Here is a 15,468-nt window from a genome sequence, read left to right as displayed (position 1 = left end):
GTTGGCTGAACGCACGTTCTCACATGAGACTATGTGGGGTAAATTGTCACAAAAGAACCAGTCCTTTAGGATTTTACGCTAAATTTAAACAGTATAATAATAAAGGTTGCAGGTACGTTTGACAGCTACCCTAATAAAAATGTGACGACATGCACATGACATTTTACACTTCTTTTGAGTTAAAATATAGGCTGCCTACCTTCATTTTGCCCATTGTCTGAATGTATGTCAGTGTGGTTTAACTTTTGTTTACTTGGTTAGCCAAAGATGTGATGATAACCTATTGGAGAAGGGGAAAAAAATGCCCCAATTTAATATGGTTTTGAAATAGGTGTTTGAAACCAACATGTGAAACCAACATGTAAAACCACTAGTGAAAACATATTGTGACATTTAGATTTTTTTTTTTCTGATTTCTACATAAAGGTTCGCTGGCGGAAAAGGGTATTTTAGATCATTAAAATATTCTTCACACAATGAAAAAAAAAAATGGTTGTTTCAAGGACTGTTCTCTGAAAGGTTCTTTGGGGAACCCAAAATGGTTATTTTGGCATCACTGTGAAAACCCTCTTTTTGAACCTTTTAAAGGTTTATTTGAGGACATCCATTATTATTATTATTATTATTATTATTATTATTATTATGGGGCATGAGTCTTAGTGAAATACTGATGTGCTTTTTTTTCTTCTAATGTTTCAGTATACATATTATTTAGTGTGAAAAAAGAAGTAGAAAAAAATATTGCATTCAAAATGCTGATTCTGAACATCAGAGAGCTTTAAGTGTTATAAGGCGGTGTACTTCCTTTTTTCACAGAGGAATTATGCTCAGCACGGGTTTTTATGACTGATAACCTCATGATCTGACCAAACATCCCCAGTCTGCTTTCATAATAGAAAGAGATTCCATTTTAACCGAAGTGACTCACACAAGAAAATATCTCCCTAACCTCACCAGTAGCTGTTTTGGAAGGCAGACAGAATAAACGAGGTGAAAAACTGAATGTCTTGATTATGGTCTTTGGTGGAAATCAAAGCATAGACTCTAACATAATGTCACCGACATATTCTGAAATGCACAAGTGCTGTCAACATGAGCAGAGAAAGATCAAGATGTGTTCCTTCATCATGGAAAAAGGAAGGTGATTCACTGTCCAGTCAAAACAGTCTCAGTCCAGACAGAATTGACCAACACTACAGGAATAAAAGAGAAGTTCACGCAATAGGAGAACATTCTCAGACAAGGGAAAATGTCGATGTTGTATAGGCTTCCCTTCAAATGAGATGTTTTTACACGTAACTGATGTATGTGAGTGTGAGCACGGCTGACTCATTGATCCAGGAATACAGACTCATCTTTAGAGCTGTGACCAGAGGAGGGGATACGCTGTGTGGGCTTCTTGTGACTCACCAGTCTCTTTCAAAGAAATACCAGATCACAACGCTCTTTTTAGATAAAGTGTGTGTAAAAATGAGTCGCCGTTTAGCTGAGGCTTTTCATCTGGAATAAAAGGATATCCCATGTTTTCACAAATCGTTTTAAATAGCACTTTATAATAAAGTACCATTAATTAACATAAGTTGCAAAATTAACAATCAATGAGCAATATATTTGTTACAGTAGGCCTAATTATTAATCTTTTTTTACATTCATTAATACATTTTAAATTTAATTTATGTTAACTCAGGCACATTAGATATCAGATATTTAGATTTTATTAATGTATAAGTAAATACTGGAATTGATTAAGAAGTATTTTTCACTGTTAGTTAATGTTAAAGGAATAGTTCACCCAAAAATAAAAATTTGTTAAAAATGTACCGAAAATGTAAGCATGAAGGTTCATGCATTAACCATAAGCAGTACAAAAACATACTAATGAGATATGTTGGTATTTTATAATGTATGGATGTATTGCTTGACTTTTTAAGGTATTGTGAGTAGTACAGTTACCCGGACAATAAAAGTGGTTTATGTCCAAAATAACCAAATAATAATCAGATTGTATATTCTAATACAAAGGGTTTCCAAAGGTGCAGTATACTTTGAAGGTTCTAAAAGCTTAATTAATCGTAAAAACTCAATTAACTGATGGCATGACATGACAGAAATGTTGATTAGAAATAAACTTTTATTTACTCCAATACTGAGTATCAACAAAAAGAGTAATTAAAATGAGTTCTTTGTGTTTGCTCTGTATTATATGCTCATTATGTCATAGTAACATGAAACTTGATTTGCTTATGAGGTTGTATGACAGTTAGGATGCTTCCTTAACGGTCATGTTTTTCTTGTTTTTTTTTTTTTGAGGATTTGATTGTGTTTGCAGTGTGCAATATAACGTGTTCATGTTTCGCATGTAAAAAAAAAACAGTATTTTTCACACAATTCACTTATCTGTATACTGCTGTTTTCACACGGACTGATGACTTCCTTGTTCTATGAAGTCCCTCCTTCAGAAATACGTAACGAGTTCTGATTGGGCCAGCAGTTACTGTGTTGTGATTCGACACCAGCTTAGATCAGGCTGACCTCCTGGAAATGCGATTGGGCTAGTTTTGGATAGTTTTGAGAAGCAAGTGGGCAGGATTTGTTTTGAAAACCTGGCAATCCTGATCTAAACGCACGTGCTGGAGATGTACTTATAATCACAGAAGCGTTTTTACTGATGAGATGCGCATGAAAATCACATTCAATTTTTTTGCACAGCCCTAACATCTAGTCAACAAAGCTAAACAGCATTGCCTTTTGTGTAATAAGTTACAGAAACTGATAAACGCACCAACTTAAATAATAAAATACACTTACCTGTTGTGGTACATAAGCCATGCCTTCTCCAAACAAATAGGGAAGTGCTCCATCTCTCAGGAATAATCTTTGTGCGAATCCGGCATTAAACTGATTGAGATTGAGGAAGTTGTCCTCAGCAAACTGTCCTCAGCAAAATGTGCTGCACATAGTTTTACATGTGGATTATAATTTTTGGGAACAGAGTTAAACATAAATTGTAACCATTGATCTCTAAGTACAGCGTCCCTGGGAAGGCCAAACAAAGATGATTGGACACCGAGATGAAAATAATTATTAAACATACAGTTTTTATGATTTTATGATGATAATGTTGTATTAATTAAAAAACTACATGGAATAGCTGTACTTTTGAAAATATATTTGGTCACAGTCCAAGACTGTATAAATCCTGCATAAAATGTAATTAAAATAACACACACACAAAGCGTAGTTACCTGTACACCTGCAAATTTCATGACTTTCAAAAAAAAAAAAAAAAAAACAATTAGAGAGAGACTGATAACAGCAGTCAGTAGAGAGAACAATGTCAAACTTACCATCACTCCCATGCTGTATTAGAAACACTCTTGCATTAGCATTAAAGGGATAGTTTACCCAAAAATAAAAAAAATGTGATGTTTATCTGCTTACCCCGAGGGCATCCAAAATGTAGGTGACTTTGTTTCTTCAGTAGAACACAAACAGAGATTTTTAACTCAAACCATTGCAGTCTGTCTGTCATGTAATGTAAGTGGATGGGAATCACGGCTTCGAGGGTCATAAAACAAAACCAAATTAAACCCTGCATTTCGTGAAGATACATTGATTTGTAAAGACACAAAACGATTGGTCTGTGCATGAAACTGAACAGTATTTATATCGTTTTTTACTTACTTCTTGTCCTGAGCTCATTCTGTCTTTTTCTTCAGTCTGTGCTTGAGGAATCTTCTTCTTACAGCAGATCGCAGACTTAAAAGTGTATTATGACACATTGACTTATCTACAATCTCAATTAGGAGTGTCAGTGGTCCATTTTAGAAATTGGTGGCGGTAATGCACTTATAAATCTGTGATCCACCGTAAACCAAGAAGAAGAAGACAAGACGCCTCTTGCACAGGCTGTGTTTTGAGGAGACGCTCATACAGTTAAGGCCTTGCAGTGCATCAGAGAAAGAAAAAAAAACGATATAAATACTGTTCAGTTTCTTGCCCAGACCGATTGTTTTGTGTCTTTACACATCAATGTATCGTCACAAGCCATAGGGTTTAATTTGGTTTTGTTTGTATGTTTTATGTCTCTCAAAGCCGTGACTCCCATCCACCTCCATTATACGACTGAAAGACTGCAACGGTTTCAGTTAAAAATCTCTGTTTGTGTTCTGCTGAAGAAACAAAGTCACCTACATTCTGGATGCCCTGGGGGTATGCAGATAAACATCAAATTTTAAAATTTTTGGTGAACTATCCCTTTAACTAGTTTTATGTAATTTGATGCAAAGGTAATATAATACAAAGTATAGTGTAGTATAAATGTGCATGAAAAAAATGTAGATACAAAAAATGTATTTGTATTTTTTTATTTTTGTATCATCGCAGTCTTTTGAAAAGGGTCCACTGTCTTTTTCTTGCATTTCAATAAAATGTACAGTACAACTAACCTCAAGTTTGCCATTAAAGCATTATAATCATCTTGTGTTGTTTCCCAGGACAAGAGGGAGAATTACAGTCTAGGATGTGGCCTAGACCAGAATAAACTGCTTTGTAAACTTACAGCACATACACAGCTGAAAACTAATAAATGACTAATCCTGATTAAACATGAAGAAGAAAGTATTTTTTACCTACTTAACTTTTTTTTTGTTTTTTATAATATGTGTTTTAAGAATATTAATAATGAAAGATATACAATATAATATGAGTTAAAAGAAACAAATCCACCTGGCTTAATGTTCATTAAAGGTTATTTAAGCCTATCTGACCCTTAAGACATAGAAGGTTGGAAAACACTGCACTAGTAAATAACTAAAGTATGACTGTCGCTCTCCCACACATTTCCTTATTTACTAAACACCGCCATCTAGTGAATTTGCTTGTTGAAGTCAAGTGGTTTTCAGTTCTGGTTCCTTGGGACCCACTGCTCTGCACATTTTGTATGTCTCTCTTATCTGGCACACTCAGTTCAGTTCATGGAGCTCTCTTCTTATGAGCTGATGATCTGAATCAGGTGTTTTAAATAAGGGAGACATGCTGAATGTGCAGATGTGTGTTGGATTGAAGACCATGCACTGTTGTAGTCAGGGTAGTGTAGTCCTGTCCTGTCTTTTCCGTTGATCACAAACAATAATGAGGCCAATGATGGCTAAAAAATAAACATAAAACACAACTATTCTAGTTTGATACTACACATGAAACAATGTTCTGATGCCAAACAGCAGTGTAACATATGCATGATGTAAGTGCCCTATTGTTGATGAGTTAATTTCAAGTCCACTTCCTGTCCTCAATTTCGCCTTGTAACATATTGAAAGAGAAAATACTGCATAGTAATTTGGTTTCCCGTGAAATATGCAGTGCAGTGATGGTGGCTTCAGTAGTAGCTCACAGCTTTTGTTTGGCGCCGTCCCTGGGCAGAGTTTTGGCTGTGGAGTAATTTTTCAAGTCCGACTGGTAAGCAGGGTTGTCGTACGGGTGCACGTGCTCCTTTAGGTCGTGGGTGTCATAGCGGGGGATACGGATTGAGTCCGTGACTGAGATTTGCTTACTTTCTTTCTTGGTACAGCTGGATGGACAAGATTGAGTCATTTGTTCGAAAAATGCATTACATTTGGACCATTAAGAAATAATATGTGACAATAAAAGTAATATATGATAATGGAATTATCATAAATGTACACAAGTGTGATTTAAGTGCTATTTACTCACCAGGTTATGCATAACATAATGAAGAAAAGAAGTAAAAGCAGACCCGCTGCCGCACATAGGATGGCAGTAATCACAACCATGGCACCAGATCTCGCACTCAGACCATCATTGATGGTTTGATGGTTTAGTACTGTATGAATAGATTATTAAGATATCTATTAACTCCCAAACAGCTATTAGGATGAATCCAGTATTACTTAGCAATAATTCAAATTATTTGATATATATTCTTACGTTTGGGGAGAGTGATGTTGACGGACCAGTTCGACGAATTAACAAGATTCCCATTAGTATTGATTAGAAGATACTTGAAACTGTAAGTAAAAAATAGTTTCAATACATTAAAAGCAAACTCAAAGTCTAGTGTTTAAGAAGTTATTGAAACTGCAATCAAGACACCTTTTTGACTATGCAAAATAGTTAGGGAAAAATACTATGGAGGACCATGGTTTCCATCAATAGTCCAAATACTAACATTTTTCAAAATATCTTCTTTTGTGTTCAGCAGAAGTTAGAAATTCATACAGGTTTGGAAAAAGTGGAAGGTGAGTAACTGATGTCAATTTTCAAGCGAACTACTCCTTTAAGATGAAAATGACATGAAATTAGCATTATAATCAGTAGATGGCAGCAGAGTATCACTCATTTCAACTCCCTAGTCTTGCTTCTGGGTTTATTATAAATGGACTATTATAACAAATGTGAGCACTTTTACTGTACTTAAGTATAAAGAATAGCAAGCGCAGGAAGTCACAAAGTCTCATGTCATTTAAAAAATAAATAAGCCCAGACACCAACAACCAAGGGTTATTTATTTAAAACATAGTTAACTACAAGTTAAATAAGCTAATTATGAATGGTATAAAAATCAAATAATGCATTGAATATTTTTTAATTTAAAAAGCTAAATATATTCAGCCTTGTTACTGCTGTAGTTTTTTTTTTTTTTACCATGATTAACTGTACATCACTCAAGGGGGGAAAAAATCCGTTTTTGACTACACCGTTGTAGTGTAAACAGATCCTGAGTTTCGTTCCCATTTTCCCGCCACTAGTTTGTTTCCATAGCTCCTGATTAGGTCACACCTGTTCTCTGTTCCTTTGATTAGTCCCTGTGTATTTAATCCCTCAGTATAGTTGTACTTCTTTGTCCACTATTATCTTTGTATTAGTGGCAAAGCTGTTTTAATATCCTGTGTCTTTGGTCCGTGTTTTTGATAGTCTTTGTAAACAAAATGTAAAGCTGCAAAAGATCCTCCACTTCTCCTTTCTTGACCTGACATGATAAAACTAAAATTTTACACTTTTAAAGTCAAAAATATAATCGACAGTATGTCAGTATTTACTACTTTCTATTGAAATTACATAATTAGTAGTAAAGTAGTAAATGTTGACATCCTGTCTAAATCCACGCAATCAGTTATTTGGTGTGAGGGTGAAATATACATTTGGTATTAGTTCTAGTTAATCATGCAAATTTCAAAAGAAAGCTGCTTAGTTTAAAAGAAACATATGTGTGAGTGGTAATTTATACATTACAATAATGGCAATAGACAATTGAGCTGCAAAATAGGGGGTGGCAATTTTAGGCAATTGTTTATTGTGTTTTATCCTTGCTACGCCCTGTAGTTGAGCTAAATGTAGTTATCTAATGACCACATGACATCAAAATGGCTTTTGTTAACTAAGTTAACAACACAAATTTCCTTTTAGAATGGCAGATTTGGACCCTTTGTGCATGATAAGCGACTTCTTAGATTCACATTGCAGAACACACTTGAAAGGTCCTACCAGACGGGGAGTCCATCAGGAAGTACACCATTACAGTTGATGCCACTACATTGCCCATCAGCTCCGACTACGAAGTAGCGATCATTGGAGGACTGACTACAGGGGAAATCTGACAGAAGTCCAACTCTGGTCAGAAAGAAGTTTTTTGATGATGGGTTGAATGCTGTTGGGTAGGGTGACAAGCCGAGGATGTTGGGAGTTGAGCTGTTCACTTGAGCATCAAAGATGCCGTTTGCTAAAGGTGAAAGAGGATTGATAGTATAAAAAGATGGGAGAATTTGCATTAGATTTTTTTATATATAAGTCTCTAATGCTATTTGATCAAGATACATCAAAAACAGCAATATTGGGAAATATTATTAAAATTAATAAAGACGTTTTACCGGAGCACAGCCCAGCTGCCAGCCATATCTCACAGCCAAGGCACGTCTGGTCAAATACACAATACGGCTGTTTCAGTATCACTGTATTGCTGGTGACATTGGCTAGAAAAGCATTAGGTGTAAGCTCAGGCTGGAAAATCTGACCTGTAGACAGAGAAAAAGACTTTCAAAGCCGTTTTAATATGACATCATTGTTCCAACTTGATCCCCATTCAGATCAGTCACAGAATAAAAGCAGGTTCAGCCTTATTCATGCACCTGTCCTAGGAAAAAGGATTGCGTAACACCTACAGTACCAACCCAAAATGCTGTAACTGCAGTGCTACAGGTGAACTGATGGAAAACTGCCACGGAACAGAACGTACAAGCTCAGTCTTGCCTCCTATTGTGGGTTTTCCTCGAGACTCGAGAATAGATTCTGATTTTATAACTTTAACCAAGACATGCAAAAGGCTTCTTTGGAGGTTTATTTGGAGGTAAATATTGCTGTGTCATCATACCTGGAGGATTTTTGATTCCTCCTACTTTGTTAAAATTATTAACAGATCCTGTGCACACGCATGCACACACACACACATTATATATATATATATATATATATATATATATATATATATATATATATATATATATATATATATATAGTTTTTTTTTTTTATTGGAATATCAGCCAGTTTCCATTCCATTAACCCCATTTATCGTCACTACATTGTATTTTTATGATTTGATATATTTTATATATATATAGCAGTTACTTTTTTCATAGACGGCGGGCCATGGGTACAAATAATCAGTAACTTTTTATAAACTACATTAGTCATTCGTTCATAATAGATGCCAGGGTATTTTTACTTAACGGGAGAAAGATTTTTAGCTTATTACTCTGTAATCATCTTTGTCTGATATCCAACATGATGAAAATGTAATGGAATATTTGTGTGACTTTAATGAGTTATTATATAAGAAAGCATCTCCATTAAAACTGAGGGAAGGTAAACAACACAATTAAAGAATAAATGAAGTGCATTTGTAATGTAAAACAGAAACCAGATCTCTATAGTAACAACCATATAAAAAGAACAAACAAACATTGGTAATTAAGGCTAAAATGCACTTACCTTCTCCAGTCTGCAACCAGATGGACAGCAATGACATCAAACAGATCATTTTCATCACACCATTCATGTTCATCTTGTAACAAGGATGCAGATAGCTTCTTATTAATAAAATCGGGAGTAAAATCAAACCTGGCTGGTGTCTCTGTTCAGTAATGTGCCCAGTAGACACTAATCAACTTCTATTAAAAGAAGCTGAAAGGAGGGAGAGTTTTTCATGAGGGTGTGTGAATCCCAGGTAGAAACCGGGAGGTGCTGTAGGCATAAAAAGTGCTTTGAAATTCCAAAGATTGACTGTTGCCTCATTGTAGGCAGTTAAAAATGCTTGAATCATTTTAAAACATTTCTGCTTTAATCTATATAGCACAGGACACGTTTTTATTGGCAATGCCACACTTACAATGTCAAGGTGGCGAAAATGCTAAAGTCGCAAAATGTGATCAAACTCTCTGACACTTGAATGGAAAACAAAGCATAGTCAGAGCGAAAGGCTGTTTGTATGACTAATGTTAAAGTCAACAAACCCTCCACATACTGGTGACTTAATTCCCACCAAACAGGCACATGACGTCAATTGACATCCAAAAGCAGAGGCATGTTTATACATACAATAATATATCAGTGAAATTCCATTCCTAGTGTCTTGAGGGCTAAGCACCCATGGTAATTAATTTATGCCATTATATTGGTTTTCTAGGACAAACTAGGCTGTGTATTCTGCAGCTCCGGCAACTTTCTAAAGTGGTTGTTATCAAATAAACAAAATTGTGTTTGCTGTTAAAACCAGCTTAACCAGACCTGCTTAGACATGAAGCAAATGAACCGTTGTTTATAGGTAGAAGTCACTGACATTTCTCTGTTACGTTTGCACTCTGTTAGAGGCCTCAATGGAAACATGTTAAACTCCGAATCCATATTATTTGCAAAGGCTGGATTGGTTAGTGGTAAAACAACAATATCCAGAATCCCATTGTGGTGAATCAGACTATGAACTAGAGCCTTTAACAGTATTTGTCAAGTGGTAATTCAGGGTGGAGATGATAATGCAGGGCTTTGTATTGTTTTCACATGAGCTTTAAAGGAATGTGGTACACATGACAACCATTAGTGACTACTGAACACTTACACCGCTAGTTCTCGCAATCAATTATTTTTTTTATTTTTATGCAGATTATTGTAAATTTAGGTGATTTTTGATTAGAGATCATTTGCGTCAAAATCCTCAACTGAAACAAATTTTTTATTGTTTTTATTATGTGCCATTTTAAATGTTCCTGCGTATACAAATGTTTTTACTATATCTATTATAATATAAAGTCAGAAAAAAAATGGTGTGCAAAATGATTAAAAAGAGCAACATTTTAGTTTCAGGTTTAAATTTTAAAACATCCAAAATTCAAGGAATGGTCTCAGACATTTAAGCAAAAAAAAAATAAATAAATAAATAAATAAATAAATAAATATATATATATATATATATATATATATATATATATATATATATATATATATATATATTTTTTTTTTTTTTGGATGGGGGAATTCTTGTTTTAGGCATAAACTCACTTATTTGTTATACATATTTCAAGACTTAATTTTATGTTTGCATCTTAAGTATATGTATCCTCATTTAAGGTTGTTTAGATATTTGTATTGGAAAACAAAAAAAAAGATCCACACACACACATTTGTTTAGAGGTGAATTAAAACCTTTTTAAGACCTGCAGAAATCATGTAGCATAATAAAACATACTCTATAATATATGCTCAGCAAGGTTGCGTCTTAAAATACAGTAAAAACAATATATTTGTGATTAATATAATCATACATGATTGTGTACAGTGCAATTGTAATACTGAAAAAATGTCTATTTAAAAAGCTTTTCTTTTTTACCAATTTAAAATGTAATGTATTCCTTAATGTAAAATAAAAGCTGAATGATAGAAGCTATTAGAAAAGAGACCTACTACAATCATTCAGTAAGGACACGAGGTTAAACGACAGTGGGAGGGGGTGTTCCATGATACACTGTAATGCAAAACGCCAGTATTGTTTATTTCTCTTGTAGTTTATTTTTTATTAAATAAATAAAATACATATTTACAAATAGAATAAAGGTTGATTCTGATCACATTCTTTCATCATCATCCAGCAAAGACAAACATCCAGCTTTTCATATGTCCAGCTCAAGTGTTGAACATCTGACTCAAGCAGTCGATCCTTTCATCCAGTCACCTCTTCCCCATGATGAAGCTGGGCTCTTCTGCTTCAGAAGCAGAGGATGATGATGATGATGAATTCTCCTCTGAGCCTGCGGACACAACAAACACAGCCTTTTGGTTTTCTCTCACCATCTTAATATATTCTTCATCCAACTTTTGCTGCAAGAGTTAAGCAAATTACTTGAAAACCAATTCTACCTGTATATCATATCTATCTATATATATATATATATATATATATATATATATATATATATATATATATATATATATATATATATATATATATAATTTTTTAAGACACTGGCCAAGTTCAAGACCCAAAACTATGCAAAAAGCAAAGTGTTGGCAAAGTTATTTTTTAATCAATTTAATCTTAAATAATGTTATTTATTAATATTATTATTGTTATCATGTGACACTGCAGACTGGAGTAATGGTTTTTACAAAACGTTAAAAATTCAAATAGAAAATGGTTTATATTGCTTACTGTGTTGTTGATCAAATAAATGCAGCCTTGCCCGAACGTTATTTAGAAATCTTATAACCCTAAACTTTTGAGCAGTGGTGTAAATTTCACTTGAATGAAGAGAGAGAGAGAGGAACTTGACTCCACACCCAAATTCTCTTATTTAAGCCACTACAAATAATGGGTGGACCCACATTCCACTGAAGCAGTAATTTAAAGTAAAAAAAAACAAAAACTGCTCTGTATGTCACCAATAAGCGTGACACATACCGTTTTTAAATCTACAGTGAATAATATACCTATTATTCACACATACGGTTTTGCAACAATTCTGAGAACCTTATATTTTCACGTTTTCATGAAATTCATTATTTGATAGTCATGTGCTTTAGGCAAATTTTTTAAAAATTAGCTCCAGGAAGTCTTGTCTTGGATATTCCCGACAGCACAGATGTCTATACACATGAAATACACCGCTGCCTGCTCCAGCACTGGAACCTGCGAAAAATCAACCAATATATATAGTAAAAATGAATCCTGACCGATTATTTGCGAGGGCAGAATTCCTGAGTATGTATCACCCAATTACAGTAAAGTGTGTGAAGCACAAAAAAAAAAAAAATTGGGGGAAACCTGCTTGATTTGATTAAAAATTAATTGGAATACCATCCTAAAATTATCGGAGAGTTATCTGTAGCTTACTACTACTACTATGCAGCGCCGCAACATCACTACTGAAGCCACAGCGCAAGACATACAACCCCGAGGAGACCAAATGACTCTTCCACTGTGTCTACACCAGACACAAGTGGTGCAACGTGAAGTGACAACTGTTTCGTCTGGAGAAAACAAACGTTTGGAAAACCAAACACACACACACACACACACACACACACATTGACCAACCATTGGAAACACATTTTGAAAACATGCTTATGTTCAATACACTGTATTAAGTTTGTGTGTTTCTTATGTGTGATGGGTTTGAATGAGTTTCAATTATAATTTAAATTTAAATTATGGATTTAATTTATTTTCAGAATTTAAATTCATATATATATATGTATGTATATGTGTGTGTGTGTGTGTGTACATACATAATGTTATGCATTACATTGTTCAACATTACAAGACATGTTCAAGAAAATACTATTAAATACAATTAAATTAATTCAACAGAGATTCAGTTCTTAGGGCTTCTAGACCTTTTAAAAACTTTGCCGATTTTAAATGTACTTTAAAAGCTGTTTGAAAATTAGGTTTTGGGTAACTCGATTTAGTCTGATTAATACAAAATGCTCCAAAGAACAATAACAACAAAAAAGATAATATAAATGCCCTTTTTGGAAAATCCATATTGAATGAAATGAAGTGACACTAGATTAAGCTGAGATTTCATTGAACTTCATATCTAGATCTGAGAAAGTAAAGAAACAACAGGAACCCATCACATCGCGCGTGGATTCCCCTCCTCTGGTCTGGTTTCTCTGGTATGGGCGCAGATTTAGCCTTTAAAAATATCAAACTCAGCACTGTTTGTGTTCAGTGCTTCTGCGACAGTTCAGTAGAATCATTACTCCAAATAAAACCGAGGTAAAGTTAAGGGTAAACGCATCAGTTTCTCCAACTTGAAGCGCTGCTGCTCTGCTGGAGTTTGGGCGGTAATTAAAGACTGCGACTGTTTTTTAGGATCTTTCCCTGAAGGCGCATCTTTCTCATCCACCTCCATGATTCTTTCAGACTCTTCTTTGATGTAGTTCTTCTTCTGTCCGTTCACAGATCTGAGTGCGCATACTGCCACTTAATGGACTGATGTTGATCTACATCGTTTTTGAGGATGAAAGAAATAACGCGCCAACAACTGAATGACAGGAAACAATGTTATAATGATGTCTTGTGTTGTGATTATGTTGTTCATTGTTTTGCAGCTTTGCATGCATCATTTATATTTGTTGTTGCTGTTTTCAGTTGGACTTCAATTTCAGAATATCTCCAACAACACTGCAAAAAATAGCCTTTATACCATTAGGCTACCATACAAATGGTATACCACGGTGCCACTACAGGGATTTTTTTGTATTGGTCTCAAATATTCTCCATTTAAAACTACTGCATTTCAGTTTTCACAAAAAATAAAATGTTCCCTTATTTCCTGAAATACTGCAAACTTTACAATTTATGGAATGTACGGAGAATGAAAGATTTAAACCATGTTTTCCCTAGTCTTATCATATAAAAATGCTATTAAAAATGCTATTACCATGACACATGACACATAAAGGAAGCAGAATGTTCAAGTAAGCACGTGCAACTAGTATTCTATTTGTGACCTGTTACTATAGTGACAGTGATTATGTAAACATCAAAGATGGCAACACCCAAACTACAAAGTCTTATTACATTTGATTCTATAAAAATTAAATGGAGGCATGATTTCCTTAACCAAATGCAGCTTTTATACCTTAGTAAAAAGTGGAGCCATATATTACGATAGGAGTGTATAAATGCCAGTACACAATGTGTTCTTATTTTTATTTTTTAGTATGGACATAAATAACAATCATAAGTGAAAAAATCCAGAGTTTCAGCATGTGAACTGTTAGCAGGAGTACCAATGGATTAACGGTGTTAACTTAAGCAAGTGTTTGTGTGTGTACTTATAATGAGTATATATATATATATATATATATATATATATATATATATATATATATATATGAAACACAACAAATAAAAAAAGAAAGGCTATTTAAAAGTTGATTTTGAATTCATAAATTCATAGATAATAACAAATTATCATTTTATATATATATCATTTTATTATTTATTTATTTAATAATACTTTGACCACTCAAATGGGATATGTCCCTGGTTTGCGCCTGGCCATGTTATTTTATTAGAGCTAATAATTTCATCCCAAAGAAGGTGAAATCCCTCCAGGAATGTCTTAATTATTACCTCACCCTTCCTCAAGGGGACACAGGACTGACCCAACCAAAACGTCATGACGTTATCGCCTACTACATGGTTCCTAAACTTTTTGAGCATTCCACACAAATTAGCTCTAAAATACCGAGCCCTAGTCAGTTAAAGTGACACAAATCACAACAGAGCTCAGAACTTTATAGTTCGGTCAACTGCATAACGACATTTGACTGTTATGACCTTATTGGTTATGAGCTAGTACAACTGTTTGGGATTACAGTGTCGGGAAACAGTAATATTGTTCCTGATGATCAGGGTCTATGGTATAAAACTAAGAAATACGATGCCAGTTTTATTTAGATGCGTTAGGAAATATATGCTCAACATCTGTTTTTGGATCCTCAAACCACCTGTACATATTTCCAAACTGGAAAATTTTTTTAGTTTTTATTTAATGTCCCCTGGCCTGCAGTCACGGATTTATTCCTTAAACTAATCTTTGAACATCAAAAATTATATATTAAACTTTTTTTTTTTTAGTGAAATGAATTTTTCTAATGAATTAATTCAGCCATATACTGTACTTTGTGTTTGAACCAGAAACTGATTCCGAAAAACAATACATGTATTACAGTATTTATAAAACATTGTCAATGAAAATACAGTTAAACTGTTACCTTGTTTCACTGTGAGTTCATGATAATTCACAGTGCATTAACTAATGTTAACAAGCACTAATGTAAATTTTTAATAATGCATTAGTAAATGTTGAAATTAACTAAGATTAATAAATGCTGTAGAAGTATTGTTCATTCTTAGTTCATGTTAAGTAAAGTAGTTAACTAATGTT

General features: G+C 34.0%; 1 protein-coding gene and 1 long non-coding RNA gene across 2 annotated transcripts; both read right to left on the bottom strand.

Moving 5' to 3' along the window:
- Positions 1-4,351: 4,351 nt before the first annotated feature.
- LOC127995349 (uncharacterized) lies at positions 4,352-9,288 on the bottom strand. Its single transcript, XM_052591870.1, has 6 exons — positions 9,005-9,288; positions 7,887-8,030; positions 7,504-7,738; positions 5,947-6,026; positions 5,713-5,842; positions 4,352-5,569 (listed from the first exon to the last, which is right to left on the bottom strand). The coding sequence occupies exons 1-6, from the start codon at positions 9,075-9,077 to the stop codon at positions 5,389-5,391; spliced, it is 843 nt and encodes a 280-aa protein (XP_052447830.1). The 5' UTR covers positions 9,078-9,288; the 3' UTR covers positions 4,352-5,388.
- A 1,763-nt stretch (positions 9,289-11,051) lies between these two features.
- LOC127995444 (uncharacterized) lies at positions 11,052-14,284 on the bottom strand. Its single transcript, XR_008168397.1, has 2 exons — positions 13,138-14,284; positions 11,052-11,313 (listed from the first exon to the last, which is right to left on the bottom strand). It is a non-coding gene; the product is annotated as an uncharacterized LOC127995444 (long non-coding RNA).
- Between the last annotated feature and the right edge of the window lie 1,184 nt (positions 14,285-15,468).

The sequence above is a fragment of the Carassius gibelio genome, chromosome A5 (genome assembly GCF_023724105.1).
Source record: "Carassius gibelio isolate Cgi1373 ecotype wild population from Czech Republic chromosome A5, carGib1.2-hapl.c, whole genome shotgun sequence".
Lineage (NCBI taxonomy): Eukaryota > Metazoa > Chordata > Actinopteri > Cypriniformes > Cyprinidae > Carassius > Carassius gibelio.
Note: the sequence above shows the minus strand (reverse complement) of the source record. Positions and strands in the feature narration are given on the sequence as shown.

What these genes read in the sequence shown, in the direction of transcription:
- LOC127995349 (XM_052591870.1), bottom strand. Translation starts at nt 9,077, where the DNA reads ATGAACATGAATGGTGTGATGAAAATGATCTGTTTGATGTCATTGCTG. An exon ending in CTGGTTGCAGACTGGAGAAG is followed by an intron (nt 8,031 to 9,004) that starts GTAAGTGCATTT and finishes CTCTGTCTACAG; the next exon opens with GTCAGATTTTCCAGCCTGAG. An exon ending in CAACATCACTCTCCCCAAAC is followed by an intron (nt 5,843 to 5,946) that starts GTAAGAATATAT and finishes CTATTCATACAG; the next exon opens with TACTAAACCATCAAACCATC.